The sequence below is a fragment of the Nannobrachium achirus genome, assembly GCF_963921795.1.
Source record: "Nannobrachium achirus genome assembly, chromosome: 1".
NCBI classification, from domain to species: domain Eukaryota; kingdom Metazoa; phylum Chordata; class Actinopteri; order Myctophiformes; family Myctophidae; genus Nannobrachium; species Nannobrachium achirus.
In genome coordinates this window covers 38,865,533-38,886,387 of record NC_137810.1, presented here as the reverse complement: position 1 = coordinate 38,886,387, position 20,855 = coordinate 38,865,533, and the positions used below count along the sequence as shown (strand labels likewise).

Genomic DNA, 20,855 nt, shown 5'->3' with positions numbered 1-20,855 from the left:
ATATAGGACTGGATTTAAATCTCTTGAGTCTTGAATGAAAAATGTAAACACCCGATTTATGCTTATTTAGTTGTTTCCATATACACAGCAGCTACTCAGAGTCTGCTTAACTGTCTTGTTGCTATCAATTAAATCTCTTTAAAAGTCCAAGATGCCATGGTCTCCATAGACTTCCATGTAATTCATAGTGCACGCACTCCCATGCCTAGATCATGCACCACGTATGTGCACGCTGTTCACAGCTTTCAAACAAAAAAATCTGCTTGGAAATCCATTAAGGCATTCATGAGATATCAGCCATTATGTTTTTACATTATGTAAAGAAAAATGGCTGCCATGTTTGAAAGATGGGGTTTGTTATGGGGGTTAAACATGCAATTTCGCGATCGTTTTTTTTTTTTTTTTTGCCCAAACTCGGGAAACTCTGGGTTGGCACAGGTAGGGTACCTACAGTATATAAACTCGGGAAACTCAGGGTTGACACCAAAAGTGTTACAAATATGGCTTGTTGTTTGAGATAAAGTTCAACTCAAAAAAAGAGTGTGGTTATGATCACTAGAACTAAGGATGATCAGAAGCTCACCTTTCCCACACCCCTAGTCTTGATGAAAACCAGTTCCATGGAGTATTTCTTTATTCTTACCCTTCTGACAACATCTTCTTGATCCTCTCCTTCTCGGAGGTCAGCTCCACCTCGGCGCTCTTACTGCGCACCAGTTTGTCCAGTTCCCCTGGACCGTTGACCGTCAGGAGGGGCGGGGAGTGGCGGTCCTCAGACAGCTCCTGAAGCACAAAACACACCCACGGGTACGTGCCGAGTCAATGAACAGCTGGCATGACTCTGCGTTTACTTTACAGTAGAAGGGTACAGGCCCATCACCAGGGTTCCGACACATTTTTACCAATTCATTTCCAAAACTTTTCCAGAATATTTAACACGATTTCCAGGACTTTATAACAATAATTCAGCTCAATAACAAGTCGCTTACTCCTATGCACAATGCCCAAAGACAGGTAGTGTATGGCAGTGGTTCTCAACCTTTTCAGGCCGTGACCCCCGAAATAATCATAGCCGTAGTCTATTTGAACTGGGGACTCCGGCACCCTGAGGAGCACTAAGAGTTGAGGAATTTTGTATAACATGGTTTTATTGTGAAAATAGCCGATCTACAAGCTCACAACGCCTCACGTGGTTGTGAGCATGTAGATCGGCTATTTTCACAATTTCTGCCTCTAATATTTGACAATTTGGCCAATGTTTAATTTGTCATTTCAGAGGTATTAACAAAATCAATAACCAAAGACAATGCATGGCTATTTTTTCCAGGACCTTCCAGGACCCTTGATCAATTCCAAAACTTTTCCAGTACTGGAAAAAAAAAATCTAATTTCAAAATATTTCCAGGAATTTCATGACCGTGGGAATCCTGCATCACCATCATGAAATGATCTACTTCAGTAGTTCTCAATCAAAATGTATTTGAGGTATTGACCCACATCTGAAAATATTTTGTGCCAGGGACCCCCCCAGAACAGATATTATTAAAAAGTATATATATAAATTATTCAAAATTTCCCAACATTTCCAATGTTTTTCAAAGGAATCTTAAAAAATAGCAGATGGACAAGCTTGCAGCGAGGCACGAAGTGACACGCTGTGAGCTTGTAGATCTGCTACTTTTGAATAGCCAACCATTGAAATGGATAAAGTTGTTAAAATGATTGTGATGCTGTATTAACTGCTTTTGCTAGGGACCCCCTGCAACCTTGGGAGTGGGTGAGTCTGCAGGTCTGACTGCATTGGGGAGTTATTCCACAGTTTGGGAGACAGGAATCTGGAGCGGTCTCACTTTGTGTAAAAGAACGCAGTATTAACACCAGAACTGTGGTTAATTGCGACCGTAAGGTCGCAGTTTAGTATCAAAACCTCCACCGGCCGTCCGTCACGTCACACGTCACACCTTTGCCCTGCTCATATCTCTGCATCAGTATGACATCACACTGCTGACATCAGTATGAACCTTTGTGTACGTTGCTGTGGCAACAGTCTGTTGTTGCTGGTCTGTTAGTGTACGTTAGCAACCACCTTAGCAACCATGGTTTTACCCTAGCAACCAACTGTTTACCCTAGCAACCAACTGTTTACCATAGCAACCATGTTTTTTTACCCTAGCAACCAACTGTTTACCATAGCAATTATTTCTTTACCCTAGCAACCAACTGTTTACCATAGCAACCATGTCTTTTTTACCTTAGCAACCAACTGTTTACCATAGCAACCATGTTTTTTACCCTAGCAACCAACTCTTATATTGGTAAAACAAACTTTTGGCCTATTTGTGGAGACTAGCCCTTACCCGTTCAAAGATATGAGCTCCGAAATGATGTGCAGTGTGTGGATTATGGGATGTGCACTGTGCACACAGTATATGAGGGATGGAAAGTAACTTTAACTGGTGCTTGCATGCTAATATGTAGGAGCATCAATGTAAGAAATACCCTTTCCATTTAACGGCTACAGAGATACTGTGTACCGATCTGCATGATTTTGGACAACATATGTAACAGGGCCAGAACCCCCCCCCCGCCCGCCCGCCCGCCCGCCTGCCCGCCTGCACACACACACACACTCCCCCCCCCCCCCCCATGTGTGTGTGTGTGTGTGTGTGTGGGTTTGTGTGTGATTGTGCATGGCCTGAACAACAGCGCCCCTCCCTTAACATGTGTGGTGACAAAAGGTACTGTAGGCTAAATAGATATAGATACACGATAAAAATGCAATTATACAGCATACGATTTGTGAAAGTGACAAACGGGCTTCACAGTTATGTCAGGTGTGTTCATATGCTGATGGTGATGCGATTTCAGATCAATTGCTCCAGCCACTGATGAGAAACGCGGTTTCAGACAGACAGACAGACACTCAGACAGACAGACATTCGGAAAATGATATGTTAGATAAGCTGGCGATAAGGTCTGAGTCGAAGAAATGCTTCTTTCCTGGCAAGAATTGCCCCTTTATACTGTAGGGCTCGTTTGTGTATTGTATGACATCACGCCACATCATCGGCTGAGGACTGTGTGATGTCATCATATCTCCATATATGGAGACATAAGTTGCTCATGCCCAAATATGGGCTGGTGAGGTCAGACTTAGTGTGATGCATAGGTTATCTCCATATATGGAGATTCAACTTCAATGAGTAACCATGGCAAACTGTCAACTGCCCGTATGTCTTGATAATTGGTAAAACAAACTTTTGGCCTATTTGTGGAGATAAGCGACCAACGGTCGCTTATCTCCCGATTAGGGAGTCTTACTGGTATGTTTATTACTGTTATTTCTGAAAACAGCGAAACATATTCCAAACCAAATGTTAAAAGTTGTTTTGCAAATAAATTATTGAATCTTGAATCTTGCAGATGCTTGGAGAGCACACACTAAATAATGTATTAATCCAGACTTCTGAAGATTGCTCGGTTTTGCAGCAACATTGCACTACGACAAGTTCTCCATTACTAGACAAATCTGGGCTGCATGCGCTGGCTTCAGTCAGTGAGTGGCGTGGATTCCAATCAACAACAACAGTCAATCCCCTGGAGCAGACTGAAAGCATGGCGGTGTGCTGTAAGCAACATTTACATTCCATATTCATTGGCCCGACGCATTAGACGCCTTCAGCAAGACAAGACAGTCACAGCATCTACTGTATGTCTGTTCTTGCTATACCGTTACAGTATATAGTCTCTGTAAAGGGGAAACATCATATGTCCAAAACTGTTACTTACGTGACATTGTAATATGACAAAGTAGGGCATTAATTTACAAAAATAAAAACACAAAAAATGTAATTATGGAGATAAGCGATTTCTGCCCGACAGCAACAGCATTGTAGCTGTAGACATTGTAGCTAGACAGAAAACTTGTATCTCCAATTTAACATGATTTTATGCCACACAACGTAAGTAGGTCGGAGAGGCTTATTGTCGGTATCAGCCGATACATCTATCCCTGTTAAAACGCGCTAGATCCCTGGGAGATGGACTGCTGAGGTGGAGCGCCACGCCTACCATCAGCTACCCGCACTTAGTTAGCACAGGCCTTGCCGAGCACCCCAAACCATGCTACTCACACACTGAGTTGGTGGTGCCCATGACCTTAAAGGCCCACTTCACCTCTGGGACAACCAGATCTTATTTTATTGTTGTTTGGGACACGACCAACACAATCCTGAGTTCTTTTTTGTGTTCAATCTAGTGATGCATTTTGCATCATATGATGCAGCATGATGCATCATATGATGCAAAAGGCGAGAGCCATACCGACTCAGCTATCTGCTCGGTAGCAAATGGACCCATAACAGGGTACATTTGGATCCATTTGTACACTCTCAGAGCTACAGACCTGTACGGGTCTATATGGTTCTTATCTATCAATCATATAGCTGGGGACCCCCCCTGGAACCTCCCCTCAAGACCCTTGAGGGTCCCCAGACCCCTCTATGAGAACCTCTGCTCTGTATACATATAACTCTTCATAAGCTAGCTATAAATCTATAGATATATAATCTACATAAGCTATAAGCTATAACTCTATATAAGCTATCGTTCCAAGCATACAGTTATATTAGTCATACTAATATGAGTGTATGGTTCTGAGGAGGAAGCCCAGCTGGTCAGAGTGCTATCTTGTGCTGCAGTACAGCAGATGGCTCATGAATGCTAATGGGATTTACATTCAAAGGAAGACTGGCTCAGGTTATCTGAGGATTCTCTGTCCGCGCAAACACAGACTGTCGTGTTTGTTATGGCTGAAGATGAACCCCTGGAACCCCAGCATCCATATTCTGCTAGACAACAATAGCAGAAGTTCTACTGTTCCTTGTATTGATCAGGGTTCCCACACATTTTTACCAATTAATTTCCAAAACTTTTCCAAAACTTTTCCAGAATATTTAACACGATTTCCAGGACTATACAACAATAATTCAGCTCAATAACAAGTCGCTTACTCCTATGCGCAATGCCTAAAGAGAGGTAGTGTATGACAGTGGTTCTCAACCTTTTCAGGCTGTGACCCCCAAAATAATCATATTTTAACTGGGGACCCCCCCACCCTGACGAGCACTAAGAGTTGACGAATTTTGTATAACACGTTTCTATTGTGAAAATAGCAGATCTACATGCTCACAACGCCTCGCAGCACGTAGATCTGCTATTTTCACAATTTCTGCCTCTAATATTTGACAATTTGGCCAATGTTTAAATTGTCATTTCAGAGGTATTAACAAAATCAATAACCAAAGAGGCTCTGAAATCATGCTCTGACGTCACTGTGATGTCAGGGAGACCACACTAACAGAATCCCTTTTATGCCCATACATGGAGATCCCTGATGTCATCAATATTAAGCCCATATCTAACAGGACTTCATATGGGAATGCCCATATATGGAGGCCACATCGGCCACATACCACACTAACAGAATCCATATGAAGTCCATATGGCCAAGACAACCCATAAATGTGTGGGGGATCTCCATGTAGGGGCATAAAAGGGATTGTATGTATGATGTCAGATGTCATAGAACTTTCACATAATGAATAACTGAGTATATATACATATATATATATATATATATATATATATATACAGTATATGGATCTCCATATATGGGTACCAGGGGTCTCTATATATGGGTAACTGGTCCGATATACATCACTGGCAAGATGGCCAAGACATGGCGCAACCTCTCCCTTTTGCATGTCGCCCTGTGGAGTATTGTATGTCTTCAATCATATGTCTTGATGAATTGAATACACATGACCACAATGTAAACAAGCTGTCGGGCTTTTTCGTGTTATCCTTTTAGCATTATAGTATAACTGTACTGTATATCTGTAAAGTACAAACTGTTAATAATTGTATTCAATAAAACACATTTTATTCAATAAAATGTGTTGTGAGCTTGTAGTTAGGGATGGGACGATAATCATTATTATCATTTATCGTGATGAAAAACACTCTTGTCATAATCTTATCATGGAGATTTAAATGTATCCTGAAATTATCCTCCATCATGCGCTGGGATCAAGTCACCTTTTATTTGCTGAGCTGCATATCCGGTACCATTTGAAACCCTCTATAATTGGTAAAACGGACAAGTACTTGATACAGTCTTAGTAAAGAATAGCTAATTATGTACATTAATCATAGCACTCTTTGAGGTGCTTTGAAGGTGCACAGTGTAGTGTACACATGCGCCCAGATCAAACAATATTGTTACTCAGTCCTTCAACGGGTCTGGTGTACAGCGTATAAACATAAGCATGAGTATGTGTGTAGTGTGTGCAGTGCACGACAAGTGCATACATTTATTACACTTGATTAGACTCGTTTGCATGGTTGGATGTTTGTCTGCATCATTTGAGCATCTCTTGGACACGACTGATATGATATGACTGATATAGGGCTGCACCTATCCTTTATTCCTCTTAGTGATTATTCTATGCATTCCTTTTTGATGAATCAAAAAAGTAATCGATTGAATAATCAATATAATGTAACAACATATCAATGTTGTGAAAAAATATATATTTTATCGATTTTTATATATTTGACTAAATTGATTAGTCTGATTAACTACTTAAATAGAATGCTCTATCCCGAGTTTCCCAAGTCATTCCCGTTGTTAGAGGACGCCACGGCCGGAGTTTCCCGAGTTGGGACCCAAATTGCATTAGGTAGATGCCTATCTACTAGGCATGATCGCGATCGCGAAAATACACGTTTGACCCCCAGACCAACCCCATCTTTCAAACATGGCAGCCATGTTTGTTTACATTTGAAGAAAACATGATGGCTGCAATCTCATGATTTTGTTTGAAAGCTGTGAACGGCGTGCACACACGTGGTGCATGATCTGTCCATGGCTGTGCATGTTCCGTGCACTATTGTGCACGTTAGTACTAAATCGTGGCAGTTCAGCAGTAAGTCACCATTTTTTAAATGGCATCCAATTTGTGTTAGAGGTGGTGCCATAGTTTTGTACTTTTTCTGGTTTTCATGTGTCTAGGAGGTTGACAGTACTTCATTAGACCCCCTGGTGTGGTTGTTATGAGCAATTATGCATTCTCTTTTTATTTGGGTTTTTAGCTGGAGGATGCCACCTGCTGGGTCAGACGTGCCGTTCCAAAAACACCCATACTTATTACATCATAGAATCAACCCCTCCCCTAATGACCATTCACCCAACACATGTGGGTGTGGCTAACTTCAGCTGGGTCACCACCCACCATGACAACCACGCATACCAATGAACTGGTGGGTGTGGCCACATAAAAACATAATTTTAACTCTTTCTGTACACGTTTTTGGAAATAAATAGTAGATAATCATGTGAGGGGAAAATCATGGCACCCCATCTTTAAGACCTATTTTAGTGAAAATAGTAATATTTCATTAAACTCAATAATTATTTTTAATTGTTAGTTTGATTAAGTGTTGCACCCTTATTATGACTTGTTAAACGTATCATAGTTCTTCAGCACTGTAGGTTGATGCGACGACAACACACAAACGGTTTAGTTTACCAACATCTGTCCGACCTTTAGGCTCTGATGTCTCTGTCTCTCTTGGCCTCAAAACCAACGCAGGTTTCATGCCTCACAGATTTCTCTACAATTTATCGCAATAAGAGGCTACAAGCCAGTTCCAGCCCGTTCCAAAAAAAAAAAGGGAAATCAAAAGGAAATCAAAGGCTGATATATTTCCTCAAGTACATATCTCTCTCTCTCTCTCTCTCTCTCTCTCTCTCTCTCTCTCAAGGGTCTTCAACGTTTGCAGGTCAAGGACCCCTTAGTTGAGAGAGAGATGAAACCGGGACGCCCACAATCTGTTCATAGTTTCCATAGTTCCATTGTTTGACAACACGATCATCAGTGTATTTTGGATTCGGATTTGGATAGTGACATGTTAATGTCTGTTTTTATTTAACCACTTGAAACGTCAACACTTAATAAACTTGACTTTTCACTCTATAGTCTTACTCTGTACTCTTAGTCTGCTCTTTTTCCCCTCTACACCAAAGCTCTTTGCCGAAAATAGCCGATCTACAAGCTCACAATGCCTCGCAGCACGAGGCGTTGTGAGCTTGTAGATCTGCTATTTTTGTCTAAAGTTCTCAGAATATGGACTCTAGGGTTCAAGTGGTTAATATAAAAAAGGAAAAGAAAAAAAACAAGTTTCTATCACACAAAGATTTGGATGACCCCCTGTAGTAACTCTGAGGACCCCCTAGGGGTCCCGGACCCCCTGCTCTACAGTTAGGGTTATACAGTGTGTCCTACACAGCGGCCTTGGCAGCAGCAGCAGCAGTAGAAGATGTGTGTATTATTAATTCCATCCTACTCAGCCTGCCTCTGTTCCCCCTGAGGACATGTGCTTTGTTTTCTCCAGCCCGCCTGCAATGCTCTCTGGCTATCTTTAGCGAGCGCATGCTTATCGTCTCTGTCGGGCGGAAACCTTGTATGTCCAAAACTGTTACTTTTCAAATGTAAAAAAATAAGTAGCAGGTCGACAAGCTCGAAACACGGCACGAACGGATCCGCTGCTTCTGATGCTTTTGTGTGGCGGTGGTATGATGTGGTATGATCAAGCAGGGTGATCATTTACAAAAAAGAATCAGAAGTTTGAATATGGACATGAGAGGTTTCTGCTCGACACCAACAATATCTTCGACGTCTTGTGGATGTCCAAAACCGTTACTTTTCAGGAAATGGGGTTACAAGCTCTTGTTAATACTTTTCGTTGTTTCAAATATATTTATCAAACGTTAAGTCACACTTAACCATTTCACTTTTCGATTGGCTATTTTCGTTACTTTTGCGTGACACTCATGTACAACAAAGTATGGCATTCATTTACGAAAAGAAGCTTTGAAATATGGAGATACAAGGTTTCTGCCCACAGTGAGGGTGTGGGATGAAATTCATTTATGAAAACACACAGTCAACTTGATGCAGGCGCTCAAAAACGAAGGGAGAGGAGAGGAGAGGAGAGGAGAGGAGAGGAGAGAGACAGTCATCCACAGAAGAGGAGGGAGAAATCAAAGCTGGAGACCAAAGTCAGCAGGCTCGCCTCAGGCGTGAATTATTCATACTCGGCATCATGTTTAACTCATATATGGGATTACAAATGTACAAACGTTTCCCGTCCCCTTCTCTCGTCTTTGACCAACGAGTCATAGCCGGGCGGAGAAACAGAAACCTGATGTGTGCCAATGACCGACACAATCTGCTAATTAGTCTGAGCTGATAAGAACTCCTCTAAAAGCTCCCTCTGTCAGTGGTAACAAGCTCGAAACGTGGTGCGAAGGAACGTGTTTTGAGCTCGTAGATCTGCTACTTTTGCCATATCTGAATTTGACTGTCTGTTTTGGACATAATGAGGTTTCCACCAAAATGAGACGATTGTACTTAGTAACATTTTGAAGTACTTTTACTGAATATTTAAAAGTTTCGATAAATTATACTTCTACATCTTAGAGGCAAATATTGTACTTTAGACTCCACTACAGTTTAGAAAACTTTAGTTACTACAGTAGTTACTTGTAGATTTAGATTCTTATTACAATTGAATACATACATTAACGACTTAAACTATTCTTCCGCTATTTTAAAATAGCCGATCTGCTAGCTCAAAACACGTTGTGAGCATTTAGTTACTGTATCTACTTTTTGAAACGTTTGACATATATTAAAGAAATTGTGAAATGTGCCATTCATATGAGAACTTTTACTTTTGCACTGCAGTGCAAGTATATATTGATGCCAATACTTAATACGTAATTTTATTGAAGTACAATTGTGAATACAGGCCTTTTACTTGTACCAGAGAATGTTTATGTTGTGGTATTACTACTTTCACTGAAGCAAAGAATCTGAGTACTTCTTCCAGCACTGCAAATGTGTTGTTTTATTATTTTCTTCACGTCGTTTACACTGCTCCCCGCCAGCAAGTGTCCGCCAGCGTTTTGAAGTCGACTTTTATCACGCAGCGACTACATTATTGAACACGGAGCAAGTTCAAGTAACGATGTTGAACCCTGAAATCCCAGAGAAGATCCATTATGCAGGCAGAGGGGGGTTCTGGGAAATACGTTTACAACAAGAGAGCTCTAATAGCATGACCCCCACTTCCTGTGTCTGCCTGGGGACGGGGGAGAGGGGGAGAGGAGGGGGTCCAAACTCACCTGGGACAGCTGAGAGATGAGAAGTTTCCATGATGCAACACCGAAGGCACAGGGGACGAGAAGAGAAGAGAAGAGAAGAGAAGAGAAGAGAAGAGAAGAGAAGAGAAGAGAAGAGAAGAGAAGAGAAGAGGCCATGAGCATATTTCTAACTCAGTGCAGTACAGTTTGCAAGCTTATTTCACCAGTCAGATAAATATTGGTTCACTGACAGACAGTCTCCAGAGAGTTTGTTTTCTCCTGGGTTTAGCTTTCTGTAAACTGGCATCATAGAGATGATGTTAAACTGTTCCTTTTAATTAAGACAGACAACTGTAAAGGCTAAAACACGGTGGTTGCGAATGATGCGTTACTTAAAACTGTTATTGTCTTGTGCCCGAGACTATGTTTTCACCCCCGTCTGTGTGTGTGCGTGCGTGCGTGCGTGTGTGTGTTCGTCCGTCCGTCCGTCCGTCCGTCCGTGTACAGCTAATCTTCGTCACCATTGGACTGATCGGCATGAAACTGCTCCTCGGAGACTGACCAAGGAAGAATCTCTGCCTCCAATTTTTCACATTGGCCTGTTATAGCTTCAACAGGGGGCAGACTTTTTTTAAACACATTTTTGAATATTACTCCTACAGTTTTTGTCAAAACATCACACAAAATCATTACACATCATCTCAATAGTAATTTAATCAAGACAGATCTGTCGGATTTTTAATATTCCATCCTGATTGGCTAAGGGTGGTCCATTTTGAACAAAATGCCTCAAATCATGACACAGCGTTTTTTCTTTTTTTAAACACACTTTTTGCTACTATTCTAACAGATTATGTCCAAAACTCGGTACACACTAGCTCTGGGGTCATGTGATCAAGATGTAAGATTGATTTCTCATATCCCATTCCAAGTGGCTATGACCAACGTTTGCGGGCCATGGCTAGGCAACCTGGCCTGGCGGAGACCTGTGGTCCGAGGAGCACTCTTTTCTAGTTATATTGGAACACAGTGTTCCAATACAACACTGTTGTAGTAATTTCTTTTCTTATTCTACCTTTATTGATAGGGGATAGCTAGGCCAGCGGGCACCCCCCACGGTTGTATTTCTAGGCGTCAGGGTGCAGTGAAAACATATTTTTGTGTGTTCTCCCTGCAGCGCAACGCTTTCAGTTGATGCTGTGTATGTGCGTCACTTCAAGCACGCCAATCGTCCGCAATATCCGCAGCGTTGGCGGTGTGAAATTGCCTTAATACAACAGTGTGTCAAAGAGCGGTTGCCAGGGTTCCTTTCCATTTCGAGTCCTTATGTTTGTCTACACATGCTGAGTTGTTGTTGCTTGAAGAAGTAGTTTTCAGCTCAGCAGGTCAAAAACCAAAGCCAGACAAACAAGCTTGTTTCAAGTGTTCCTGAACACCAGGACACTGCTACTACATTCCACACAGTTTCTCTATTCTTCCTATCCTGTGTTGCTGTTATACCCTGAATCTCCCTCTTAATAAAGTGTTCAATCTATCGATCCATCAATAAAACAGCACCCATGCTGTGTAGAGTCTCTGTGGAAGATGAAATCCCTCCATATTCTGGGTTGTAATGATCATAATAACCTTTTGAAACACATGAAAACCCAGAAGGAATTGGTGATTCAGCATCTGCAAATATCTCTCTCTCTCCCCCTCTTTTTCTCTCGGGTGGAACGTGCTGCCCAGAGGCAATATACAATTACACCTTTCCAATTGTTTTCAGATTGCTTGCAATTATAAAAAGGCAGGGGGGGGGGGGGGGCTTTATAATAGAGGATTCTAATCTAATTATGAAAAATTTCAAATTAATTCTCTTTTACTTTGTACTGAAAAGATTAAAAGGAAGGCTGTAATCTTTACTGTCCTTGTAAATTTGTTTCCTCTGGTTCACATAAAGTATTATCTATTTTAGGGCAGATGTGAGTGAAATGTCCCCAGGCAGTAAGGTTTTGCTAGGCCGCCCCATCTATGATTTGAGAAACCTTCGCTTTTATGAAACATCCAAGATCATATAGGGTTTTATCACCAAGCTGAGACCGTACCAGAGCTGTGTCCTCCTGTCTACCCTGCTATACGGTTCAGAATGTTGGAGAAAGACAGCAAACGATCTCCACAAACTGTCAACCTTTCAAACCAAAAGCCTACGGAAAAAACGGAGAATATTCTGACCCCAAAACCATATCCAACCAACATCTTCTTAGCCTGTGTAAACAGGACAACGTGGCTACAATTAGCCTGGGAAGTGGGAAACAGAAATGGAACTTCCACACCGAAGTTCCAGAATAATATCTACGGGTGGAAATGGACTGGGCATGTCATCCTTAGAGAGCGGCACAACATCACCCAAAGTGCCCTTCACTTGACCCTCAGACTGACAACCTAAAAGGAGCCGACTGAAGAACACCAGGCACGTTGGACAGTGGAGGGAGAGCTGAAGACCCTGCATCACACCTGGGGTTCTATAAAGCTGATTTGCACTGTACTTGATGAGTTATAGCCGTTCTACAAGCTCACAATGTGTCACGTTGTGACGCGTTGTGAGCTTGTAGATCGGCTATTTTTGGTGAACTTTCCCCCCAGAATATGGATGCTGGGGTTCAAGTGGTTAAACGTCAAGTATAAAAGTTATTTTCAGTCAGTTCTGAAACGGATATTTCTCCGTGACATAGCCTACCGTATCTCAGGTGGAAAGATGTGCATATTTACATCACGTAATAGGATGTACGTTTCTAAAAATTTACAGTGCAATTCAGGGGTGCCGTGGATGAAAATTTTATTTACAGAGGTGCCCTGAGTGAAAAAAGTTTGAAAGTCCCTGCTATAAAGACACTGGCCCAGAACAGACAGGAGTGGAAATCCTTTGTTGCTGCCCCACATGAAAAAGTGGGACTCCATACGCTCCTTCAAAACCACCATAAAAGAGCACCTGTCTGAGCACCTGGACCTGGAAAAGTCTTCTATCTAGCTTGCCAAAAGAAACTTTCGCCCACTGTCTTTCTGTAAAGTTACTTTTACTGCTCCTAGTGTTGATAATCTCCTGTATAGTGCTGTATATATGTATTGATGAATTGGATACACAGGACCACAAAGGGACCTCAGGGACTTTTGTGTTATCCTTTTAGCATTACTGTATAATTGCACCTTTTGCAAACTGTTAATAAAGTATTCGGGAATAAAGGGTAGTAAGTAATTCATTAGGGTTTTATGGAAGATGCTTCTGAACATCAATTTACAATTTAAGCCATATAATATGTTATGTTATTTATATGTCTATTGCTACTTTGACCCATTATTATACTCTTTAATCTCAGAAAAGTGTCTGAAATCCATGTGATCTCCAGCTCCACTGCTGAGCCCTCAAGCTCTTTAGTTCCTCTAGAAGATTTCCAAAGATTTCTCAGAAATGTGCAAATTAGTGTGACAACCCGGGAGTCATGTTTACATCACACAGAGACAAATATTAGAGGGTGTTAAGAGTTATTTTTTCATCCAGTGGGAAAGGTGGTAAAATGACAGCACAGGACGCTAAAAAATACCAGCAGAAACCATGAAATATTAACCATGTAAACCCTGTATATACAAAGCCGACCAACGTCCCACCGGGCTCTGTACTAAGCCCCCTCCTGTTTTCGATGTACGCTAAATATAGACTATGACGAACATAGCCAACCGAAGCTCACAATGCGTTGCAACAACTTGACGCATTGTGAGCTTGTGGATCTGCCATTTTCGCCGATCGGTCTCCAACACAATAGGGACGCTAGGGAGGCGTTTGTGTTGTTTTCAGACCCTTTTTGAGCCTACTAGCATGGTGACATCACTGCACCAAGAGCCATCTAAGTACATCTAAAACCTGTTTATTTATTTATCTGAGAGCCGCCCTGCACTCGTTTCCTTGTCTTGTACAGAGCTACAGTTGCTACAGATTTCCTTTCATTGAGACCCCAAACCCCTTATCATTAATTCATGGCCGGGTGCATCACAGCTTACATTCCTACACACTGCACCTTATACCGTGTCTTAAAAACACTGTGGCCTATTTCCACTGTTGCAAGACTTTGCGAGAGAAATAAGCAACCTGGTTCATGAAAACAAGCCCAAAAGTAGCAACTATATAGGCCACATGAGCACTTTTTCATTTTAAATACACAAAACTTGCATGGGTGTCCCTTTCCTTGCGCAAAATATTCTCCACGGATAAATACTGTACATTTGAATTTTGGGGGTCCTTGAAATGAAAATGTTTGAGACAAAACAATGACAACAATCAATTGAAAGAAAGCTCAAATAAGCAACTACACAAGAAACAAGCCCAAAGTCTGGTCATGCAGACATGGCAACACTGTATCTGCTGGCTTTCTTAATCTGTCCAGAGGCCATTTGAAATATTGATAAATGCTCTTTTCAGGGTCCTGTGGCGTCTCTCCATCCTATAGGATGCTGTCGCGTAGTTGTGGGGAGAAGCCTTTTATCTCCATATTCTAACATTTATTTATTTTATTTTTGTAAATTGACAGCGTAATTGATCATTATACAGCGTCACACAAGAGGATCAAAGGTAGCAGATCCCCACGCCTGTCAATCTACTACTTTTGCCGTTTTTGAATTAAAGAGTAACAGTTTTTGGACATATGAGGTTTCCACTAGACAGAGACAATGGGTAACAGAGCCAGCAGAATGACAATGATCACAGGCAGCACGAGTCGCAGTAAACAGAAAATACACTTTCTTAAAGGAATACTTCAAACCCAAAAATATGACTTATTTGCTATAAATTACCCACTCCATGAAGCCTTGAATACATTCATTGTAGCACAAAGAGGCAATAAGCGACAATTATCACACACGTACACATGTGTGATAATTGTCACTTGTCTCTTCGTGCTAAAAAGAACCCCCTTTAGTTCTAGCGATAACTGCCATCTTGTCGAGGTATCGACGAAAAACAACAACAAACCACAAATTCCGGCAAGGCAAGGGAAGTAAAAACTGTGAAAAACATCAAAAGGTAAAAACTAAACAAACAAACAAACATCCCACAGGCAGCTACTGTAAATGGTACAGGTCACTTGAACACGTTTCCAGAGGCAATTATAACTTCATATGTAGAGTTTGTGCATAAAATGATAAAGGAAACAGAAAGACCATTAAAGATTTATGTGACAGTTTGCTTATCTTAGCTAAGAATACTGTGGTCTTCTCTAGATAGATTGGTTTTTTTTTTGTCATGGATTTTTCAAGGTAACAAAGAAGAATGATGAATCACACACCATACGTTGTTGGTCTCCACAGCACAGCAAATAGTCTATTGAATTATTGGCTCAAACAAAAACTCAATCTCCATGAATTCAAGGTTTCATGAGGAGAGTGATTGATTGAGTGATTTGGGTTAAGTATTCATTCTAAGTAACTTTATCCATCACACAAAAAGTCCATGTGCAGCGATATCTACCATCCTCAACATCCTAATACCAAAAATGCACAAGTACACTCAATTCACAAACCACACTTCATTTGACTTCAGTGTTAATGAAAGGAAGTCTAGTATGAAATGAAGAAAATATGCACTTGTATATATTAAACTAGCAACCCCAAGAGAACCCTCAGCACCCCCTTTGAAAATGATTTCTTCTAATACAGACGAATTCAAATCATACTGGGGTCCTTGGGATTTGAGGTTGAAAATCATGCTTTAACCATAGAGTTATATATAAACTAGAAGGCGGACTGCCCTAATCCTTACATACCAGAGCCTCTTCCTATGTGCCCGCTTCAAGGCCCATAGGAGGAATTCATCCTTGTGAAAAAAGGTCATGGGTATAATGATAAACTGCCTCTTTCTCTGCATACTTGGTAGTAGCATCAATTTAGAGGCTTGCTAAGGCAAATGTTGTTAAATATATACCGGTATACATATATATATATTTTTTACTCAGTAGATCTGTGTCCATATCTTTTATGACAATAAAAGTTGTGAGGATACCTCATATGTCCAAAAGCTCATTATGTCCAAAAGCCCTTGCGGATCTGCTACTTTTGTGTGACGCTGTAACATGATTAAATTACGTAGGACGTTAATTTATGAAGGAATTTAAATCCATCTCTGATTAAGGATACATTAGGTCTGGTGGAGCGTTGATATGCTGGGCTTGCTGTGACAGGGGTATTGTGCTTATGCAGATTATTTGTGTCATGGATATGTGGTGTTTGGCTGATGTTGTTTTGTTTGGCTGCTGTAGTTTTTTTCTATAATTTTACTGTTTATCTAACCTGTGTTCTCTATGTTTTGAGTGTTTTTGGTGATAACTCGTTTAATAGCAAATTTTGTATTTGATGGATTGCACTGGAGGAAGCTATTACTTGTCTGTATTGTAGCAACGTTGATTTTAATGCTAAACAAAGTTTAAAAATAAAAAGTTACAAGAGGTTGATAAGAGGTTTCTGCCCGACAACGATTATATGCTAAATAGATTGTGATATCGGCCCAAGCCCATTAACTTCATGTGTCCTCTAGATATACTGTAGGCTATACTGTTGATAACAATATTATTCAATATTTCATTACATGATATCACACTTAAGATTAGATAATATTTGAAGGAGAAAACAGAGCAGTGTAGACTAGGTTCAGTGTAGAGGTGTGTCCTTAGCCCTGGACATTCGTTCATTATGTTTCACATCAATGACTTGTCTTATCTACTAATCGATACTAACCAGGCTGCATTGTGTCTGCTCAGCCGTGTACTGGAGTGTGTGTGTGTGTGTGTGTGTGTGTGTGTGTGTGTGTGTGTGCGTGCGTGCGTGCGTGCGTGCGTGTGTGTGTGCATGCGTTTGTGCGTGCTGATGAAGGGGTGTAACGGTTCCATGGGTGGACAGAACAGAACCAGGCTCCACTGCTCTGAACTGGGTCACCCGGTTGCCGTGGTGACCTTGTGGCAGAGGTCTGTGATTGGATAAGGCCTAGAAGAACTTAATGATTGGTTCCACTCGCCCTCGACTGGACAGCTAATTACTGCCAATTGACTGGCTGATAAATGTGACCCTGTCCTTAACTATAGCTGTGTGTGTGTGTGTGTGTGTGTGTGTGTGTGTGTGTGTGTGTGTGTGTCAGTATGTGTCACTTGGTGTCACTATAGATCCAATTCAAGTCAAGGGATTAACATTTTCTTTTTATCAAACTACTTAAAAGTTTTGTCAGGCCAAAGGCCAAGTAGCAAAAATAGATCGGCTATTTTGGCTACTTTTTGCGCGACACTCAAGCACGATGATGTACAGTAGGACATTAATATATCGTCACTGTTAGGCAGAAACCTCTTATCTCCATACTCTAACTTTATGTGTTTTCTTCATAAATTAATGCCCTACTTAGTACTTGATCATACTACAGCGTCACACAAAACATCACAAGTAGAAGATCATCTGCAAGCTCAAAACGCAGCTCAAAGTGGGCCGTGTTTATAGCTTGTAGATCTTTTTGTAGTTTTTGACTTTGAAAAGTAACAGTTTTGTAACTACGGTTGGCAGATCACAGCTTGCCCTCAGGACAACATGCAGCCCATGGTCTGGTGGTCATGCTGTGTACCACAAATCAACGCGTAGGGAAACCGCAACTGCACTGACTGGATACATTGTACTAGAGTACTAAAACACTGCAGTGAATTTATTAATGAAGTAAGAGAACACCAAACCCTTGCGTACATGCTTGCGTACATGCTTGCGTGCGTGCGTGCGTGCGTGCGTGCGAGACGTTGGAGTGGAGCGAGGTGAAAGGAGATAATGTTTGGGAACTTGACTCTGTAATCTTAGCCATTGTTTCCCCTGTCATGAAGACAATGATACCGCCCGGCTGGGTTGTTGTCATAACGATGGTTCAAACCAGGTCACTACAGTGTGTGTATTTACATTGCTGTGTAGCGTGTACACACAATGTCTTGTTATGATATGTGGTTCAAAATGTAAAATTGCCAGGGAAAATTGAGTGAAAATGAATAAGGAATTTGAAACGTTAATGATGTATTGCAGCATAAACGGCACACCTGCATCAGTCTGGTGAACCAGAAAGCACTAATAATACCAGACAGTACACCTGCTGTCAACAGCCTGCAACTCCTTTTTCTACAATGTCACATTTCAGACAAAAAATGGTCAGCATTTCTATAGCGGCCCCTTCATCCAAAGTGCTTTACAATGTGCATGACATTCTCAGACACACACACGACGACACACTGACAGCAGAGAGAGAGACTATTCAAGGTACCATCAGCAGCAAAAGAGGTCTTGCTACACTTCGAACCTGTCACTGCCGCCCCAAAATATTTAATAATGGTTAAAATGCTGCTGCTGAAAGAACAGCATCTCTTTTATATGCGCCATTATTCTGCCCTGTGCCTCTTCTTGAAAACGCAACTATACTGGGCTTGAAACCCGTAGACAACACTCTCCTAACAGTTAATTACACGTTGGCAGCACACTGTGTCCTAACTTGCCGTTATCTTCAACTGGCTAATACACACACACCATGTGCTCCCTACACTCACGCACACACACAGTTTTGTGCGCACACACACCCTCTGCTTTGCCATTATCCAGTCTGCTTCTTCTTTCTCAAACCTTTTAAAATGAACTGTTCTGCATTGTTGTAACCGAGTACAGCATGTATTTGGCTGAGAGACATAGAGAACCATTAGAGAGAGAGAGAGAGAGAGAGAGAGAGAGAGATGGAGAGAATGACGTTCACACAGCTATCATCACACTTAATTATCAACAGGTGAACTTCATTCTGTCTCGCTGTCTCTCTCTAGGGTGATACAAAATAATAAAGTGACAAAACCAACAGCGTCCCATCATGTCTAGTACTCAACATGAATGAACATGTCCAAGTGAAGTGCCTTACAAGTCTGTATCTCTGCCAGTGTACACTGTCAGAGTTAATGGGAAGACCACTGCTATAGTGTGTATAATGCACTGGTTCTCAAACTTCTTCATGCCAAGGACCCCCAAATTGATATATATTTGGCCACGGACCCTCCATTCTGAAAATGATTTGTGCCAGCAACCCCCGCCCCTCCCCAGAAAATGGAAATAATTCAAAATCTTCCAAACATTTTCAATATGTTTCCAATTTTACTGTACTGATGTACTCGACACACACGCACGCACAGGCGCACACACACACACACACACACACACACACACACACACACACACACACACACACACACACACACACACACACACACACACACACACACACACACACACACACACACACACACACACACACACACACACACGTTATGCTACATTTATTGTGAGACTAAAAAAATAAAAAATAAAACGTTTTTCTTTGGTATTTCATCATTTAGCATAATTGAGCATAAGCCTCTTAATATGCATCATGCCCTTTTCAAGTGGCTCCTCTGGCACAATGCATAAATAATTGCAATGATGATATCATAAATTAAAGAATCCCAACAACACAATACTGTCAACAGACAAACAAACTAACTTCTGACACATTGTGTAGAAAGTGAGAGTCTGTCTCCTGGAACCGCCTGGGAACCCATTTGGTTCCATTTGTGGACTCTGAGTTATATTAGAATTGAGGATTTTTACAGTGGGCCACAGAGATAAAAACATTTATGAAATGGGGGTCCGTGGTCCAGTGCATATCAAACTGGTGGTCCTTGAAATTAAAAGTTTGAGACTGACTGTTGTGGTATATGGCTGGCATTAGGCAGATAGGAACATTAAATGATGCCATCAGGTATTGAGGTGATTAGAATCTGGTTAATAGAAACATCTTCGGGCTCCTCGGCCGTAAACTACGAATGAGTTAAAGCAGTGGCTCTCAAACCTTTCAGGCCGGGTTAGTACCTGATACAGTCTTTTTTTTCACACTCTACCAAATCTCTCTGCCAAAAAATAGCCGATCTACAACCTCACAACATGTCGTGTTTGGGATGCGTTGTGAGCTTTTCTTTGTGATTTCTTTGGTCACAATGATCGTGATATGAAATTTTCATATCGTCCCATCCCTAGTCCCCACACCCTTGGAATTGTAGGAGTTGTGGCATTACATTAAAGAAAGAAAAAAAAAGAATCTTGCATTACATTAAGTGTGCCTCAAAAAGTACCTAGGTTGACTCAAAGAGCAGTAGAGCACAGACCCTGAATCTGTCCCCATCCAGTCACAGCCAGTCTCTGTCAGGCCGACGGGGCAAAACCAAATTGACTCCCTATTTTGTGGGGAAACCCTAGCCCATCACAATGAGCCGTGAGCTTCTAGATCAGTTGTTTTTGTTATGCAAGGATGTCATATGATATCCTCACTGTGGGGCAGAAACCTTGTATCTCCAAGTTTCACATTTTGTATGTTTTTTTTTCATAAAGTAAAGCCATTCTTCATCATACAAGACTGTCGCATGAAACTAGTGAAAATCTACACAAATCTACACAAACACAGTTGTGTGCTTGTAGATCTGCTATTTTCACTATTTAAAATCATTTTTAAAATGATAGATACAAACACACACACACACACACACACACACACACACACACACACACACACACACACACACACACACACACACACACACAC

General features: G+C 41.3%; 1 protein-coding gene across 3 annotated transcripts in view; it reads right to left on the bottom strand.

Moving 5' to 3' along the window:
• The window catches only part of LOC308293194 (homer protein homolog 3-like), an 87,634-nt gene that overhangs the window by 30,662 nt on the left and 36,117 nt on the right, over positions 1–20,855 (bottom strand). For all 3 annotated transcript variants that reach the window (XM_080735629.1, XM_080735630.1, XM_080735631.1), the window contains one exon: positions 644–783. In XM_080735629.1, coding sequence (XP_080591755.1) covers positions 644–783 — 140 coding nt within the window. The remainder of the gene's footprint in view (positions 1–643; positions 784–20,855) is intronic.